This window comes from Spermophilus citellus (genome assembly GCF_964194105.1).
Source record: "Spermophilus citellus genome assembly, chromosome: 6".
Taxonomy (NCBI): Eukaryota; Metazoa; Chordata; class Mammalia; order Rodentia; family Sciuridae; genus Spermophilus; species Spermophilus citellus.
Window position 1 is genome coordinate 79207169 of NC_138187.1, and position 18127 is coordinate 79225295.

The 18127-nt window shown below is 40.1% G+C and overlaps 1 protein-coding gene across 2 annotated transcripts in view; it reads right to left on the bottom strand.

The window, feature by feature from the left end:
- Window positions 1–982: 982 nt before the first annotated feature.
- The window catches only part of PIP4K2A (phosphatidylinositol-5-phosphate 4-kinase type 2 alpha), a 159923-nt gene continuing 142778 nt past the window's right edge, over window positions 983–18127 (bottom strand). For both annotated transcript variants that reach the window (XM_081300457.1, XM_081300458.1), the window contains 4 exons: window positions 13013–13126; window positions 7061–7304; window positions 5580–5683; window positions 983–3226 (listed from right to left, as the gene is read on the bottom strand). In XM_081300457.1, coding sequence (XP_081156583.1) covers window positions 3146–3226; window positions 5580–5683; window positions 7061–7304; window positions 13013–13126 — 543 coding nt within the window. In that variant the 3' untranslated portion in view covers window positions 983–3145. The remainder of the gene's footprint in view (window positions 3227–5579; window positions 5684–7060; window positions 7305–13012; window positions 13127–18127) is intronic.

The following is an 18127-nucleotide window of genomic DNA, read 5'->3' on the forward strand; positions in this document are numbered from 1 at the left end:
ATCAATCAGTTCTGTAATAATGTGACAGAAGTGTACCTAGAAATTAGTTTTAGGCAAAAGCATACAGTAAAAAATCAAATAACTTCTCAGGAAAATGAAACTAGGGGCCCAACACCTTAAAACTACACTACTCATGGTCCCCCCCAACTCAATAAAAAGAGCAGGAGTTTCCAACATGCTAAACGGCTAGAAAATATAAATACCAAAGTAAATACAAAAAATTCTGAAAAATTGAGTAGAGCCTATGATCATGGCTGTCAGAGGATCGCAGCTCTTGGTGATTATAAAGTGGAGAAAGAAGGGTGATCTGAGGCCAGACAGAAAGTCCTGGCTCCAGAGGCAGGTGGGCATGATGCATCACACCTTAGTGAACCGAGGCGCTGGTGATGGTTTGAGGTGTGTCTTGTGTGTTTTTGTGTGGCTCAGTGCAGTTGGTGCAGTTTCCCGTGTTGGTCTCCTGTTCCTTGGGCACCAAACTGCACACAAACAATGTGAAACATGCACCATGTTTAAACCATCCCCTAGTATCAACTGAAGTAGAGTGTGCATTTCCAGAACAAGTGCTACCACAGCACCATGTTTGCTTACCAGGCACCAACAATAGTGGGATGACATAAGATGGACTTCTCTCCATCAAAGTATCCCAATGAAGGTTTCAAAAAATGCTGACCCACAGAACTAAGATGGGTCAAAACTTAAGATAACCATGTGGCTTCTGGGGTATTCTCCAAAGAGATTTTTTTTTTTCTCTACCTGTCCATCTTGAAGAAGGTTTTATTAGAAAAGTAATTTTTATTTAATGAGAAAATAGTTCACACATTGAAGGCAATGCTCTCAAAACTGAAAAAAATTCAAGTTGACTTTTACCTTTTCATGGATTAGGTAGATACTCTGAGTACTGAGCATTTAAAATTCATTGGCAGCACAGAGAAACACAGCTGAGACAAAAGAACAAAGGATCCACCTTGTGAGTCATCAAAGTGCTTTATTTTGTAAAGCCTGGCTCATGACTGGAGTGTATTGTTAGCACTGGGAGATACAAGGCAAACTTCCTCACTCTGTCCAAACAGTTTATCAACAGAAATGATTGACAGAGGCTGTTACAGACAAAAATAAAGCATTTTGTAAACTTCTAAAAGCATACACAGATTGGTGACAAAGAAAATGGTTACTCAAATCATGAATATGTACCTTGTCTTTACTTCAGGGTCTCACGTCTGTAAGTCTTGGGTCAAAGGAACCACGGTACAACTTTGGGACACTGAAGTGGGTGGGGTTGATGCCATAATTAATGGTGGTAGTGGAGAACCAAATCATAGCACTGATTAATTTAAACACATAAAATACAGACTTGTGCAACTATGTTACAGTGGAGCTAACATCACTGGAGAACAGATCATGTAAAGTCAGGAGATGGTAATGGGATGACACTGCTGCTGGCTTCCAGAGACTCTGTGAAGGCAGCCCACATACCCTGGGCATAGCTGCAGCCTCCAGTAAAGTGCCGGGAAGAGGCAGCTTGGGGGGGTGGGTGGGTTGTAGGTCATTATCAAAGGGTAGATTTATTTTTCCTTTTCTGAAACTGCCTACAAAAACCATCTCATGTTTTGAACAAAGAGTTTTAAAGGCACAGCTTTTAGCACAGCATATAAGTTGATAACCTACTCTAAGCAAGTCTAATATTTTATAACTTGATGCCATTTAGAAAATGCAGAGAAATTGGTAGGTCTATGGTTTACGTTGGAATTTTTAAACCTGATTAAACACAATCAGCACAGTTTAGGGCAATGAACTTATATAACCAGATTTGGATTAATTTTTTTTTAAATCATTAGGTTGATAAATGTACATCTGGAGGAGACAAAACAATCCTTTTCTTTTTATTGTAAGACTGTCTACCACATACTTTGAACAAAACATTCACTCAAAAACACAACTGCAGAACACATCTCAAAATACAACAAACATCATTTCACCTACACTGTAAAATGACTTTACATGTAAACTTCAAAAATCACATGCTGTATATTAAATTTTTAGATTCAAAAATATCCCTGTTTTCCTAATAATGTAAACAGTAAAACTGAGGGTTTCAGTTAAAGGGATAATTCGTAACAAAACACCACTGTTGTTTAAATGGTGATCAAACACAAAACTCTTATAATTCAGATCTGCATTCGATCCAGGGAGAATTCAGTTTTATTACTTTGCTCATCTTCCTGCAGCGGGAGATGTAGCTACCATTGCCCCAAACTATGCGCCTCTCAGGTAAGCTTGGTTTTTATGTTGTAGCATTAATTCCTAGACTGCAACATAGGGTGTAACAGTGAGTCTCCAGGCAAGAGAAGGGAAGCAAGCAGTTTTCCTGCACATATTTACGGAGGTGAAAATGTAGACAGAGTCCCGGCATCAGCTTCTTGGAGGAGGAGGAGGGGTGTTACTCCAGGACACTAGGAATCCCCACACTGTGGGGATGGAACCCCAAACCAGTGCACATGGAGATGCCAGCATTCTCCCATCCAGTGCCCGGGGGCTCAGGTGACAACTATTAAGGAGTGTCTGCGTGCTGGGGTGGAAGTGTAACATTCGCAGTAAGGTTTTCTTTTTTTCCTTTTAATCATCATCATTATTATTATCATCATTATTATTATCTTCATTATTATTATGAATACTGTCTCACATCTTTCAACTCAAAAACAATAAACTGATCCACAGTTTATCGTGTGATGCCTACCCGGCTGCTCTGACGTGCGTTTCCTTCTACCCTCCCCCCATGTGCTCATTCATTCCTTCACTCATTCCTTCGGCCACAGCCCGAATCAGAGGGTTTCCTGTGGTAACACATTCTGATTCAAGCCGATGGGTTTTAATTAATTAATTAATTGATTATTTTAAAATGTGCACGCGAGTGTGTGTGTGCACACGCACACACAGAAAGTCAGAAATAGCTAGAACGATGCTGGGAAATATCAGGTAGCTGTTAAAGCGAGTAGCTCCCAAATCAGTCATCTTGGCCTGAAGATGTAAACAAGGAGGTTTGCTTCCTGCAAGATGAGTGCTTCATTGAGTTTGGTTTTCATTTTTCCTACACCGAAGCCACCTCTGTCCTTCCCACGCTCATGTCTGTCCAAGGCTGTGTGGGAGGTTACGTCAAGATGTGACCAATAAAGTCCAAAAAGCGCTTTGAATACTGTTCTGGATTCACTGTTGAGATCTCGGCTCCAGCCTAGGCAGTTTCAGAGGAAAAGAATATTGATATAATGTTTATGGTTTCCCTAAATTACTACTCAATATTTATAGTTATTTCCCATTGCAGATGAATATAATGCATATAATAATATAATGCATATAATAATAATATAATGAATATAATTTTTTTTGGTAGTAATAGGGATCCAATGAAAGTCCTCAAGCATGATGGGCAAGTGAGCTACACCCCCAGCCCTCCAGCTAACAATGTTCACATCTCTGTAGTCTCTAACGTTGAACTGTAACCCAAATTACCTAGGCTTTTTGGCCTAGTAATCAAGATGCCTATGAATCTATGTCTGAAAACGAAGCAAAGGCTCACAGCAGCACTAGAGACTATTATCATATATATATATATATATATATATATATATATATATATATGATAAATATATATATTTTTAGATTGTAAATTTTCTTTACATATATATATATATATATATATATATATATATATATGTAAAGAAAATTTAATATCTAAAAAAATAAAATAAAACTGGCCATGTTTGGTACATTAACATCAAATTGATATGGTTGACATTTTGAGACAAAGGGACAATGCCTTTACTTTGCAAGAAGGCAGACTGGAGAATGACAAAAAGGAACAACTGGCAAAAGTGAAACCTTGATAACAACAAGGATTGTGTTAATTTTTCAGGACCTCCTCATTTTACAAGAGGTAAGTGATAGCAGTGACAGATCCTGGGACACTGCCCCAGGCTCTTTCCTGGTACCATAGCCAGGTGACACTCCTGGCACCCCCAAGGGGGAGGGGCTGGTGTCTTGGCAGCAGGACAGGGGTGCCACTGTTCTCCTTTCACAGAGACCTGCATAGAGTCAGGAAGCATGACCCCTTGCAGAAGCCCAGGGGGGATTTTCTATTCTGAGATGAACAGTGCTGACCGGCACACTCAAGGCAGCTACTGGCCAGCTTCCTGAACTACAAAGGGTAACGCCAGAGTTTAAGTCCCTAGGTTCTATGGTTAGACACTCAAGTTCATGGGCAAACTGGTAATTTCCAGGCCTGGCCTGCTGGGGTTTCCACTGAAGAGCAGGCCATGATGGCAGGCTGACCCCTAACACCAACTTAGCACAGCACCTCTTTACTAAGAGTAATGTTTTGTTCTTACAAACTGCCCATGATTTTAGGCCATGTTACAGAGCTAAACTGGTAACTTACTTGGGAGACTAAGACGGAGCCATGTTGGCCATGGTACACTTCAGTTTCATAGTGTGCTCATACATCCCCCTGTAACTCCCTACCAAGCAAGGCATTAGAACCCCTTTATCAGTCTAGGGAACTAAAGCTCCCAAAATATTTCCTCAAGGTCATACAAGTGGGAAAATGACACAGGGATTCTGCTCCAATCCTGTCTTTGAAATTACTGATGGTTTTCATCTGAGCAGAACCAACATGGAGCCTTCTGAAGACCTTTCCCTCAACTTATGAGCTGGAATAACCAGGGGAAAAAGGACAGTGTGCCTGTCATGTGCATAATGAAAATGGTGCTCAGAAGGTTCTGATGGTGACCCACTGTACACCTCTCTTACTGATGTGCTCACTGGGCCTTGGTCTATGGTCTGTGGCCTGCATATGGCAGAGCCACCATAGCTATTGTTGATAAGACTGAAATATTTCTTTGGCCAGTGGAATATGGTTTTAGGCTAGTTCCATCTCTGGGATGACAAAGAGCCTTTAATTGAGTTTGCTGGTCCTGGTGTATCTTGGTTAGCTCCACACAATCTGTGGGAGGCACCTCTCCTCCAGTGTCAACAAATAGGACCCAAGTTCATCTGCATGGGATGGAGCTTCATGACTTTTTAGTACCTGGAAGGCTGTAATGGATCTCTGCAATGCAAGTTCATATGCCTAGGATAATGATAATTCTGAGCAAAAAGGGATAAATGTGAGGGGTTGCTGTTATGAAACTTAGATATTATACTCAAGAGATTTCTGTAATAGGAACAAAATACAATTTACTGAGAAAAGAAATAGAATCCTGCATATTCAGGAGAATCCTACTTCAGCTTGGAACATTTCATATGAAAACACTAAACTATCTTTCCTAAACTTTTATTTCTTGGGTGTTTTTCAAATACAGAAGAATCTTTATAATATTCTAGTGATGCATGTGGCTATTCATATCCCCAGTGCAGAAACTCCAAGAGACTCTCTGGAGGCACAGAAGTCAGGGTAAGTGCAGGGGTCACAGCTGGACCTTGCTGGCTCCGAGCCTTGCTTTCAGACTCAGGGAACAAGCATCACCTAGAGGACTTGGAACAGATGGGTGTGGAGAGGGCAGAGAGAAGGAAGAAGCTGAGACACTTACGCCATGTTTAACAGTTTTTGCGGCATGGGCAGCCTTCTTTTTTGCGTCGTAATGAGTAAGAATGTCAATGATCGCCATGAAGTACACCTCCTTCCTAGGTGAGTCTGGAAAGGGAGAAGAGCAGAGGAGTGAGCTGGGTGAGGGGGAGTCAGCAGGAGGGGCAGTGAAACCAGCTCACCATCTCTCCTGCATCTCTGCTGTGTTCCCTGGACTCAATACTCTTTCAATCCAAAAAGTAACAACAATAAAAACTCTAAACAAACAAACAAAAGTCAACATCACAGCCCCAGAATATGAACAGCAGAGGTCCGAGGGTGAGATCAAGTGTTTATATTTTTGTTAATCTTTATTTTGTTTCATGATAGTGTACTAATTTGGTATAAAGAAAAATGCTATTTTTAAAATGCTCTAACTAGTAGAACTAATTATGTTCATTAAGGCTTCTCTACTCTTAGATACACTGTTCATAATTCTCATTGGACACAGTATCAGAATTGATGAAGGCTTTCCTTCCATTATCTACTTCCTATATATTTTCAAAATTATGATGTTTCAAATGATAAATGGTAAGAAACGTGAATTTGACAGTAATTTTGTATGTTAAAGAAACAATTTTGGTGAGAAAAATAAAAAGATTAAAACAACTCAAACCCACTTGGTTAAGATGCAGTTTGAGATTTTACAAAATGTTGTGAGGGGGTAGCTCCATGGTAGAACTTTCCTAGCATATTCAATCCCTAGTACAAAACAAAACAAAACAAAACAAAAAAAAGGTGCATGTTTTATTGTTCAAACAACAAAAACAATATAACTAAGACTTTTGAATAAATGGCTAAGGAAGAATATAATATTCCTTCAAATATTCAATTACATAGATATTAAGGATTAAGATGAATCTGACTTATAGAAGAGGGTCCTATTCCCACAAGAAGGCCACCTGAAGGTCATCGTGAGCTCCACACATGTGCCTCACTCAGGACAGACTTGTGATACTTTTGACTTACTTAAAAGATAAGACAGGGGACGCGGGTATTTCTCCGAGTACTTGCCTAGTATGTGTAAGGCCATGGGCTCAATCCTTAGCACCACATGGATATAAATAAATAAGAAAGACAGCTAAGAAAAAATATTTGACAATATTTAAAAATATTTCTTGTATATCTTACCTATAAATGTGTATACGTATGTATATAGATATTTATATTTGTAAATGTATAAATTATAAAGCTAAAATAGTTGGTGGTTTTTCCCTATTCCCTCAACATCACAAAATTCAAGGATCTGATTTCATTTAATTCTAACATCAGAAAGATTCCATTTCCCTTTAACATACTTTTGATCTCAAACCAATTTACTTGCACTTTGGAGAGAAGTCTTACAGGACAGCACACTTGTAACTGGGGTCATGATTACTGATGCATCACGGTGCAAAAAATCAAACGACTTCACTGGTAAAAAGAATTGATGGTAACTGAGCTTACTTTCGTGGCATTTAATTCCATAAACATCGATGTTTGGATCGAACTCCCCGGGTGCCAAGGGTGGTGAGCTGTTGAGTGTATTTCCGGGACTGTCTGGTGGGGTCCCAACTGGATGGGTGCTGTCGCTTTCCCCCTCCTCCTCCCCATCATTCTCTTCGCACTCCACCTCCTCTTGCTCGGCTCTCTCCACGTCATGAATTCCCACCAGAAGGCTGTAGTCCATGAGCTTTAACTGGGCAAGGAACTGGAAGGAGGAGTCGACACAGTCAGCTATATCTTAAGCAAGATTTAAAGACCAACTCACATATAGGGAAGGCTGTGAGGGAGGGGGAGGCAGAGGTGCCAAAGGGGTCCTCCAATCCCCCTGCATGAGGGTCTCACACTCCAAGACAGTTTTTCTGGCTAAAACACAGCCTTGTACTTGGGGCCAGTTCAGAGTTAGGGTTATTTTCCCTGAAATGCAAAGTTGCATGCTGAGGCATGCATTTCTCACATGAGGCTGGGTTACACCAGAGAGCAGAGAGCATGACTGGCCAGAGAGAGGGAAGGGAAAGTTTCTCTCAACAATGAGACTGGCTAACAGGAAAAAAAAAAGGGACCTCCCAAGTGGCTTCCAGCAGTGTCTCGGAGTGGTTTGGGAAAGCATTCTGAAATTCAGCACACCCTGCAGAGGAAATTATTATGTGGTCCATCATGAATAAGTAAAAGCCCAAGTGTCCCAGTCAACCAGCAAATGAATTTTGTTAGTGCTATCACGAGTAGTGGGGTCCCTCTGTCCTGACCCTTGTCAGGCCTGGGGGTGGAAGGAGGGGGATGGAAGAAGCTGAAAGTGCTTTGCCTGGTGGTTCCTTTCACCTGCTTTTCTCTGGTGCAGCCCTGGCTGGAATACACTGTCAGGCAAGACCTAGCTCTGTGGGTTTGGCTACTCCTGTATGCCAAGTTCTTTGACTTTCCATGCCATGATTTTTTTTTCTTCCTTTTTTATTGGGTGGATGCACCCAGGTATGTGCTTTTAAGCGCAGTGTTTCAACTGATTCACTCGGTGTGGACGGGTTACTGGGTGCGCATGGCAGTGGTCCATTCTGCTGGATGGGACTAAACGGCTGGCTTCCTAATCCCCCAGCTGGTGGCTCTGCTTTGATTCTAGTTCTGATTGATTCTGAGCTTACGCAGTCCAAGAAGGTGTGCACCCCTGACTCTTGAAGAACTCAGAACCGTTCCTGATCACTGAGTGGAGTGGCTGACAGGCCTCTGGGCCATTCTAACAGAATTGAGGAGACAAACTTCATACACAAAGGGCAAGCATAAGAAATGACAGGCCTTGAAGTTCTGGCTGAAAATGAAATAAATCTGTGGAGACCTGCAGGCCATTTCTTTATCCTGAGACATCTCAGAGAGGAGCGAGGAGGCACGTTCCCTCACTGGCAAGGATGGAGGACTTCTGGATGCACCTGCTCCAGGGGGCTGCTGACCAGCTGCCTCCCATGACTTTTCCTCTCCATAGGCCCAGGCAGCCTGCTCTGCCACCAGTCCTTTCCCAGCTCCCATGTGGGCACCTTCCCACATGGATCCCTTGGGCCAGCTAAAACTTCCCCATGTGTTTTGAACTCAGACAAAAAGAACTTATATAAATATTATACTCAGATATGGAGAAATAGAATTATTTAAAAGTAGAGAGAAGCACTGGGCCCTGTGGTATACGCCTGTAATCCTGGTGGCTCAGGGGCTGAGGCAGAAGGATGGCAAGTTCAAAACTAGCCTTAGCAACTTAGTGAAGCCCTAAGAAACTCTGTGAGATCTTGTCTCAAAATAAAACATAAAAAAGGGCTGAGGATGTGGTTCAGTGGTTAAGTGCCCCTGGGTTCAATCCCTGGTTAAAAAAAAAAAAAGTATCAATCTTTTAAGTATCGATTTTATTCTTCTTGGAGACGGAACCCTGGGCTTTGCATTTACTGGCAAATGATCTATCACTAAGCCAGCCACAGGACCAGCCTCAGATGACCTTAAAAAGAAGAGTCTAGGGGCTGGGATGTGGCTCAAGCGGTAGCGCGTTCGCCTGGCATGTGTGGGGTGATGGGTTCGATCCTCAGCACCACATTAAAAAAAAAATAAAGATGTTGTGTCCACCGAAAACTAAAAAATAAATATTAAAAATTTTTCTCTCTCTCTCCCTCTTAAAAAAAAAGCAAGTCTAGGTTTTGGAGTCGGAAAGGAGAGTCTTATTTATATCTCATTAGCTCTGTGCCTTAAGTAGTTTACCTCTCTGAGCCTCAGTTACTATAACATAAAATGGGATAATAGCACTTACCTCCCAGGGGTATGGAAAGGATAAAACAGATAATGTAGCCAAGACTATGGTGTCTTGTGCACAATAGTGGGAAACGGTACTACAACTGCCAGTCTGATTTCTACTATGGTAGAAGGCCTTTCTTTGATCATCAAATATGCAAGGGACACTGGCTCAAGCTGATGGGCTGGGAAGAGAATTGTGGAAAAGCCTGTATCACTAGCTCTTGTCTTTCACAAACTTCATTTCAAATATCTTCCGAGGTAGAGTGAAATTAAGTGGGCTGTTGAAACCGAGATTCCTGTTAGAGAAGATCTGCAACATGAAATCACAAAACCACTGTGGGCTGGGAGCCCAGGGGTAGGGAAGGCAGACCGGATGGCTCAGCTGTGGGACTGGCCTCCAGCTAATGACAGGAACTCGAGACACAGCTGCTCTGTTTTCCCTGTTCCTTCCTTCAAGCCTCTAACTCATGTGTTTGGTTTTCAAGTACAAAAGATTTCAATGTGTGAAGATTTTTAAGTCTTTATGTTCCCTGCTTTTCCTTCTTTGTAAGGTCTTCACAATTACCCGCCAGATCTCTGATCTACCTCTTTTTCTTTCAGAATATCCCACTGAGTCGGATTCCTTAATAATTAATTCCTTATTACACACACACACACACACACACAGATAGATAGATATAGATAGAATGGAACCTAGGGCTTGAGCTTGCTAAGCACACATTGTACCACTGAACTGTGCTCTCAGCCTATAACAAATCTGGGTGCTGGCACCTTCCTCACACTCTTTAAGCCCCATCCCAAACTCTTCTACCAAACCACATGTCAGAGGAGCAGTGAATGTACTATCCTTCACAACAGATTTAAATGAACCTTACTTTCTAACTTTAGTCACACATTTGCTTTAATAAATTACCATCTCCCAACACACCTGAGATGTAAATTAAAATTCTAGTCAACCCTATTCAACATTTGATCACTTGTTAAAAATTTTAATTCTCCTCTTTCAGAAAAGAAAATTTCAGCTCTGCTTTCAGAACCATTTTGAATGTACATTTGACATCTGTGTATTTAGGAGTGAGGTCTCTGATGATCTCAAATTTCTGTCTCAATTTAGTAGCTCTGTGTCTTTGAGCAAATTACACAGATCTCTGAACTCAGTTTTTGCATTTATTAAACTGGGATAGTAATAGTACCCACCTTTCACGAGCTGTTTTAAGCATAAAAAGAGATAATGACTGCACAGAAAGGACTTAGGCTCTGTGTGCTTCACACTAACCATGCCATTACCCCCCTACCTCATCCACCTCTTGCTCACTGCCATAGTTATGGGTCCATAAACTTGAGACAGCTGTGATGTGCTGTACTCCATGTGGAGAGCACAGTTTGTACTGTGTAATATCAGCTCAGTGTGAGCCAACAGAAGAGAGATCCAGGTGATTCTCCAGGGTCATGACCAGAGTGGACAAGAAGCAGGGCAGAAAGTGACTTTCATTTTCTACATAGTATCCTCCTGAATGTTTAGTTATGTGTAAAACTATCTGGACTAAAGTCCCCAGCCTGACAAGTGACTAGTAAGATAGGATTTCAATTGTAGGAAAAAAAGCAACAGATTCTCAAATACAATTCCGTTTTTAGGGGGAAAAATAGATCATTTACTGAGTCATAATAGGTTCAGACATTTTACTTTTAAGCAGAATGAAAAGAAAACAAAAATGAAAAAAAAAAAAGACTAAACAAAACAAATTCTACTCAAACTTCAGTGGCTAGGCCAGTCAGCTAAATTAGAAAGTGTGGAACTGATGAGAAAAAGAAAACTAGATTAAATTCTGGTCTCATTATCAAGATCAGATGTCAAGCTACTTCACCATAATTACCTGCTTAAAAATTTAATGATGCTTCTGCATGAATTTCACAACTAAAGACACTGTTATCAGCCATTGAGAAATTTTTAAATGAAAGAACGCTTTATGCTCTGCCTTTATTTCAACAAAACCGCTGAGTGTGAGAGCCACGAACGGGATTAAACTATCCAATCCTTTAATCAACGACATTATTAGAGACAACAAAAGGCTAAGAGGATCCTCGTGTAATTCAACTGTAAGTTTCAACTGCCCGAGTTACGTTATTTCTGGAGGCTAAATATCATAGAGATGTACAGCCAACAGAAAAAAATAAAAAATTTTTTTTTGGGGGGGCAGGCCACAGATAACCCGAGGGCTATTTACCATCATTGCTAAAAGAATATTATTCTCAGGATCAAAGATCTGCTGATTAATCAGTAGAAATCCAAAAGAGAATATTTTCCCTGTGGTACTATTTCATTACCAGTTAAATCAAGTTGACCCCCAAACAAAGAGGAAATGCTTAATAATAATCACTGACAACTGAGGAAAAATACGTGTTTATTAATAAAAGACCAGAGAAAAATGTTACATGATAAAAGCAAACACTATTTTTCTTTTAACTAGACACTTGTATACTTCACAAGTAACCAATACTAATGTTCTAATCCAAATATGTATACCATGGAGGTTAAAATAATGTGAAAAAATTTTGTTAAATGATCTAAAAATAATTAGGAACAAACTTGGTCAGCCTGAGTGTTTTGCAATGAAAAGAACTGTTAGAAGATTAAAAAGAAAATTAAAATACTGCTTCTGCCTTCATGGGGAATCAAATGCATGACATTCATTCTTTGGCTCTAGCCAGTTTAATTGTTTTTGTTTAATGACATGAAAAAGAAAATCTTTCCACAAAGCCTCCCTCTAAGTAGCAGATCTTAGTATGTGGGGAACAGTACGTCAGTAAAAAGAAAAAAGAGCACACACGAACGAGAGGAACAGCCTAGAGAAACTTAGTTTAGTAATTGCCTAAATTAGAATTCTCTTTTATCTGTCTTGTAACTCAACAAATTCTAAGAAAATAAGGTTTTCTCTGAGCTTATTTCTCAAATAATGAAATAAGGAAGCCCAATGGGACAGCTGCAATGTCTTTATACTAAGCAAGACGATAAGAAGAGGTATATTTTTAATTCTTAACACAGTATTTACAAAGAGCTCTCCTCCATGACAACCTGAAAGCCCCCTGGAAAGCTGGGTCTTATTTCTCCCCGCCCTCCCCCAGGGCAAGCCTGGCTCTCCAGCCCCATGAGAATATGCCTGGTGGCTGGTGGAAATTTGAAAAGCAACCAGCGACTGTGGCTGCGTTTACCAACACTGAGATGTGGTTTAGAGGGAAGAGTGCCAAGATTCTAACAGTTACTAAACATTTTTTTTTTTTTTTTTGCCATGCTCTGCTGTCTGACAGAACCCAGCGTTCCCCCACCCTTCCCGTACTGGTGTCTGTGGGCAGGAAGACCGCCATGGGCGGTAACTACTCCTAAGGCCAGCCCCCCAACCACCACAGGGGAACCTGAGGGTGGGGATACCCAGCAGATGATAGCAGGCCTTTCTGGGGTTTGTCATTCTGAACTGGCACACTTCATCTCAGAACCAGATCCCATAACAAGAGGTATATCAGTTTGTAATCTAAGTTGGAGAAGGCAGAATATATATATTTTTACCTTGGTTGCAGATTTAAATAGAAGGGATAAAAGCTCCTAAAAAACCAACAGTGTTGACACAGACACGTGCAGCTGTCCTTCCCAGGTACTTTTCTTACCTCCACATCCTTTCTCAGCTTTTCCAGGAACACCTTTTTGTTGTTGTCATCAATATAGATTTTTTGGCCCTCATTAATGAAATCATTATCCTTTAAAGTTGGCAGTTCTTTGGCCTAAAACAAATGAGAAATAGAATGATAAAGAAGCTTGAATAAAATATAAAAACTTGCACACCCGTAGGCCCTGAAAATTACTTTGCCCTGCTCACTGCAGGGGTCTCATTTAAGGCAATGAAATGTGGGGTGGCTCAAGTGCCGCCAGGGGGCACCAGTGAGCTGTGGTCACTGGACACATCCCCCTAGGAATGGGGGTCTAGCATGCTCCCTATTATAAGCTTTTTGCAAAACCTTTCATGTTCTTCATAGGAATGAACTCCATTGCTTTCTTGGCTTCACTTTCTTAGGAGAGGTCCTCTTTAGAACTGGTATTCTTGGAATACTTGGTCAGGAACCCTCAATTTTCTTACTGGTACAACCCAACTCCACCCCTCCTCAGACTCTTGAGTAGCCTTCGCTGGGTTCTGATTACAAATAACATGCTATCTTGCCCATGAAGTTCCATCTGTAATCATATCTACTCTTTGAGTCAGCTTCCTCTGTCCCTTGAAACCCTCCTGATCACACTCAACTAGAAAGGAAATTCTGTTGTTCGGATAATGTCAAAGAAAACATCTCTTTAAGCATGTTACACATATTAAAATGAAGTCTCTATGTTTGGCAAATTAACAAGAGGGTAAGCCAGCAAGTAAACAGCACTCTGCCAACCAATGAAGCATAATGGGTGACTCAAAATGTGGGTCATGGCAGAGAAAGTTTTAGCTTGTGCTGTGCCATACAGGATAATATAGACACCTAGTTTTAAAATAGTGTGAAATAGAGTAGTTTGAAACAGAATTATCCATTCTGGGAAAGTTCAAGAAACCAAAACAACAACAACAACAACAACAACAACTCCCAAACAAAACAAAACACAACACTTGGTACCCAACTCTTTCCAGCTAAATGTAACTTATCCCTTTGAATTGAAAGGAACTTACTTCTGATATTGCCTTTCTTTGTAATAATAATGAGCCCTGAATGGTCCCTTTCTCCTTAAGTGTGAACCAAATGAAAAAAAAAATCCAAGGAAACAACATATTCTCCTTCCTAGTCCCACCCAGTTTGTTCTCTGCTAAAGAAAACTCACAGGGTATATCTACTGAATCATGTTTCGATTGCTTGAACTGCATAATTTCCCCTCTCACTTGTAAAGTTTACACATGTATGTCAACATATTCACATCTGCCTATATAAATATATGTGTGTATACCATACATTTCTGAATTAACAGCATGGAGTATTAATTTTGTTTAACTTTGAAAAAATTTGAACATTTTGTAACTTTAAATTATGTAGGACTACTGTCAAAACATTATCTTTACAAAGTAGGAACAGAAAAGCTCAGAAAACCAAAGATTTGATTTAACAGGCAGTTATTGCACTAATGTCATATAAAGGGATAGGAACAGGTAAAAATCTCTGTTATAAAGGTATTTGTAGAACTGCATAAGAGAAGGACATGAGAGCCAGTAAACATAGCAGTGTAAACATGTAAGAGGCACAGATAAGTAAGATTCTAGGGGAGACTGAATGATTTTGTCACTTTTATGATGAGTCATGAGAGTCTTGAGGAAATAATGCAATGCCCTTCGTCAAGAAATTCAGAACAGGCCTTGAAGAATAACTCCCTAAATTGGTCATTAATAATTAATAAATAATGTAATCAATGTAAAAAAGTAAAACCCCTGAATGTCTTTAAGATCAATGTTAAAGGTTCACCTCAACCATGCTAGAAAGGGTTAAGCCAGATCTACACACAAAAAAAGAGGAACTGGAGAAGGATCCTGATTCTCCAAGCAGACAACTTGGGTGTTTCTGTGTAACTATGTTAGGAGATGGGGCTGTGTGGGACTGTAGGTGTTAAGGATTAAGGATATCCATCTCAATTCCACAACTCACTTTATATGTATAAGAAAAGATGGGAGGGGGGTGTGAGAGTGTGTGTGTGGTGTGTGTATTTGAGAAACATGAGGGCTTACATGACAGACCACAGCCAAGACAGTAAATTACACATTAGAATGTGTTTGTAACACAAGTCACATTAATGAAGATGAATGCCATTTCAGGTTCACCCCAGCAGAATTACCTCATGTGACAGGGAATGTCTAATCCTGCCTCATAAAACTGTGGACAGTTACTGTATTACTAAGCTTACTTGTGAATTTCACAGGCACTAGGGACATATTTAGATTGGATCAAGTTCAAAAAAGGGCACACAAGATTGGTTAAAAGACTTAAGGGCTTACTGAAAGGATCAAGAGGCAAGGAAGGGTCCTTAGCAGGGCAGCTGAGCAAGAGGAATCCAACACTAGTTAACAAATACCCTCCTCCCAAATGTCTGCCCTAAGGCAGTGCTTAGAAACATCAGGGTTTTGAAGTCATGAATCCTGAGGTTCCAATTCTAGTGCTACCATTTACTTGTTAGAATTGGAGGTTAGTTTCTGGGCTTCTCCAGGATGTTTCTTAATGTGAGGAACGGGAAACACCACTATCCCTGCAGGACCCATAAGTGCTGTGCTAAGTACTCCACATGAAACATTTTATTGATATGCATCACATCAATTACTCTTTCCAACAACTTTAACCATCATTCTTACCCATATTTTACAGACAAGGAAACTAAAAGTATGCAATATAACCAATGTCTCACAGCTTGGCAACTGATGAGTTGAGCTAGGAATCCAGGTAGCCTGACTCAATCATTCTACTAAGGAGAGTTATGCTGAGAATTCAACCAGAAACAGTGTGACACATTTAAATGGTGAATGTACTTATTACCACGACCAGCGCTCATAAGCACCAACACCACCACCAGGACTACTACCATCTCTGTGACCATCACCACCAGTACCACTACCATCATCATCATAACCATCAGTATCACCATGACCATCACCACCACCACCATTATTATTGATGTTAACATTCAACAAATTGCATGGATTTAAAACTGGTATTACGTGTTGAGAGAATGCATACAAAATATTTTCTTAAAAATATTTAAAAGGTTAAAAATATTAAAAACGTTTCTAAAAACCTTTCTCTTTTTTACTAAGAATTAAATGATCAAGATCAAGTCACATAAAAAGTGCGTTGTGGGATTGAGATGGTCATTTAATCCTTAATACCTCCAATCCCACACAATTCCATCCCCCAGGGATTTGCACTCAAGGAAAGTTTATGGCTTAGCTTTTAAAAAACAATTTAAAAAAATCTTCAATAATAATAGCAGTTAGAAATGCACCATTTTTTTTAAAAGTGAGGAGGAACACTACCATGAACTAATGGTCTTAATAAACTCTTGGTGTAAAGCTGTCCACAAAGGTGATGTCTGCAGAGTAGCACAGAATTTTGGGCAGTGATATCTTAATGCAGCAATGGATTCTACCTTTTTTTTTTTTTTTGGAAGGCTGATGGGTTCAGTTTTCCAAGGCTGCAGTCTTTGAGGTCTGGATCTTTAAAACCTGAAACAAAGGGCAGAGGAAGCCAAGAGGGCTGACTGAAGACACACAGAAGAGCTTCCTCACCGGGAATTCCCCACCTGCCTCCAGCTTGCACTCAGCAGTCTTTCTGGCCAACTCTATTTCTTTGCTCTGAAGTCAGTTCTCCTGGATGGTTTCATGGTGTTCGGGAGACTCCAAGGGTGGCAGGGCCATATGTATACTGACTACTGTCCTCTCTGGGCCCTCCCCTGCTCCCCATACCATTCCCAGAGTGCCCGGTCTTTGGCCTGGACTCCTGAGCTGCTCCAAGGCCCCAGCCAGCAGAGGCTCCTCAAATCCAACCCCCACTATGACCCTGGTTCACATTCTAGTCCTAATAGAAAAACTCACAAAAAATCTTAAATTTTTTTTTTTCTGAAAACCAAATGAAAATAAAATGTGGCTATATGATTATAAAAATGGGATAAGTTAGCTTTTTGAATTATCTATAGTTTATAATATTTATTAAATACATGGAATAACATTTAGTGATTTTATATATATATATATATGGTCAAAGACAGAAATTTGCTGACTTTTGTCTAACCTTAATTTTCCATGGGTTAGTTTTTCTAGTGAGCACGATAATAGTGGGTAATTTAGTGAATGATATTTTGCTGACTTAAAGTAAAAAAATCCATAAACTGAAAGCTTAGAAGCCATAAAATACAACCCAAATATGAGGGAGTAGTGAACTCATTCTTAAGGAGTAAGTAGCGAATTCATTGCCAACATTGAACTCTGTATGAGCTGTAACACCTGACATTTTTGTGAAGTTTTTCTTTTAAAGCACAGGATTATAATCTGTCTCAGAGCAAGTCTATATTCTTCAGTAGTAAGAAATACACTTTATAACAATATTGGTCATGGTCAAAATGGTTTATGTGTAACTAAGAGACAAATGAATATGGACATGAGGTCCAGATGTCCACTCCACTGTGCCGGAGCCTGAAGCAGACAGCAAGCGGATACTTTTAAAATGTACAAAAGCCTCTGAATATAAATAATCACTTATTATCCCCCGGGGTTCAATAAAAGACATAAATGATCTCTAAGGACAGATTTGGCCAGGGGTTTGAGATTTGAAAATATTCAGAATGGCTACAAAGTTCAGTGCTTTTATTTTTAGAAACGAACATATGCCTCTGTGGACAGCTAGACAAAGACCCAAGAACTGAGAGAGCACAGGATCCCGCAGGCAAAAGAGACACTGGATTCTGCTTGCTTCCCATTGGAACTGGGTAGAAAGGAAACGAAATTTGTTTAATATAAAAATACTTAGCACTTTTGTATTTAAATATTTCAAATTACTATGAATTTTTGCAGAATCTCTGAAGACCAGCACAACAGAGTGTTACTGAAAGGATTTAAATATATTTATTTCAAATGGGACCTACCCCATTTGTGTGTGTGTGTGTGCACGCGCACGCATGTGGGCGCGCATGTGGGCACTTATTTTATTTGGTTCTGTGATTTGATATTTAACTCCTGTCATTTATATGGAAGATAGCATCATAGGATATCTTACGGTTCA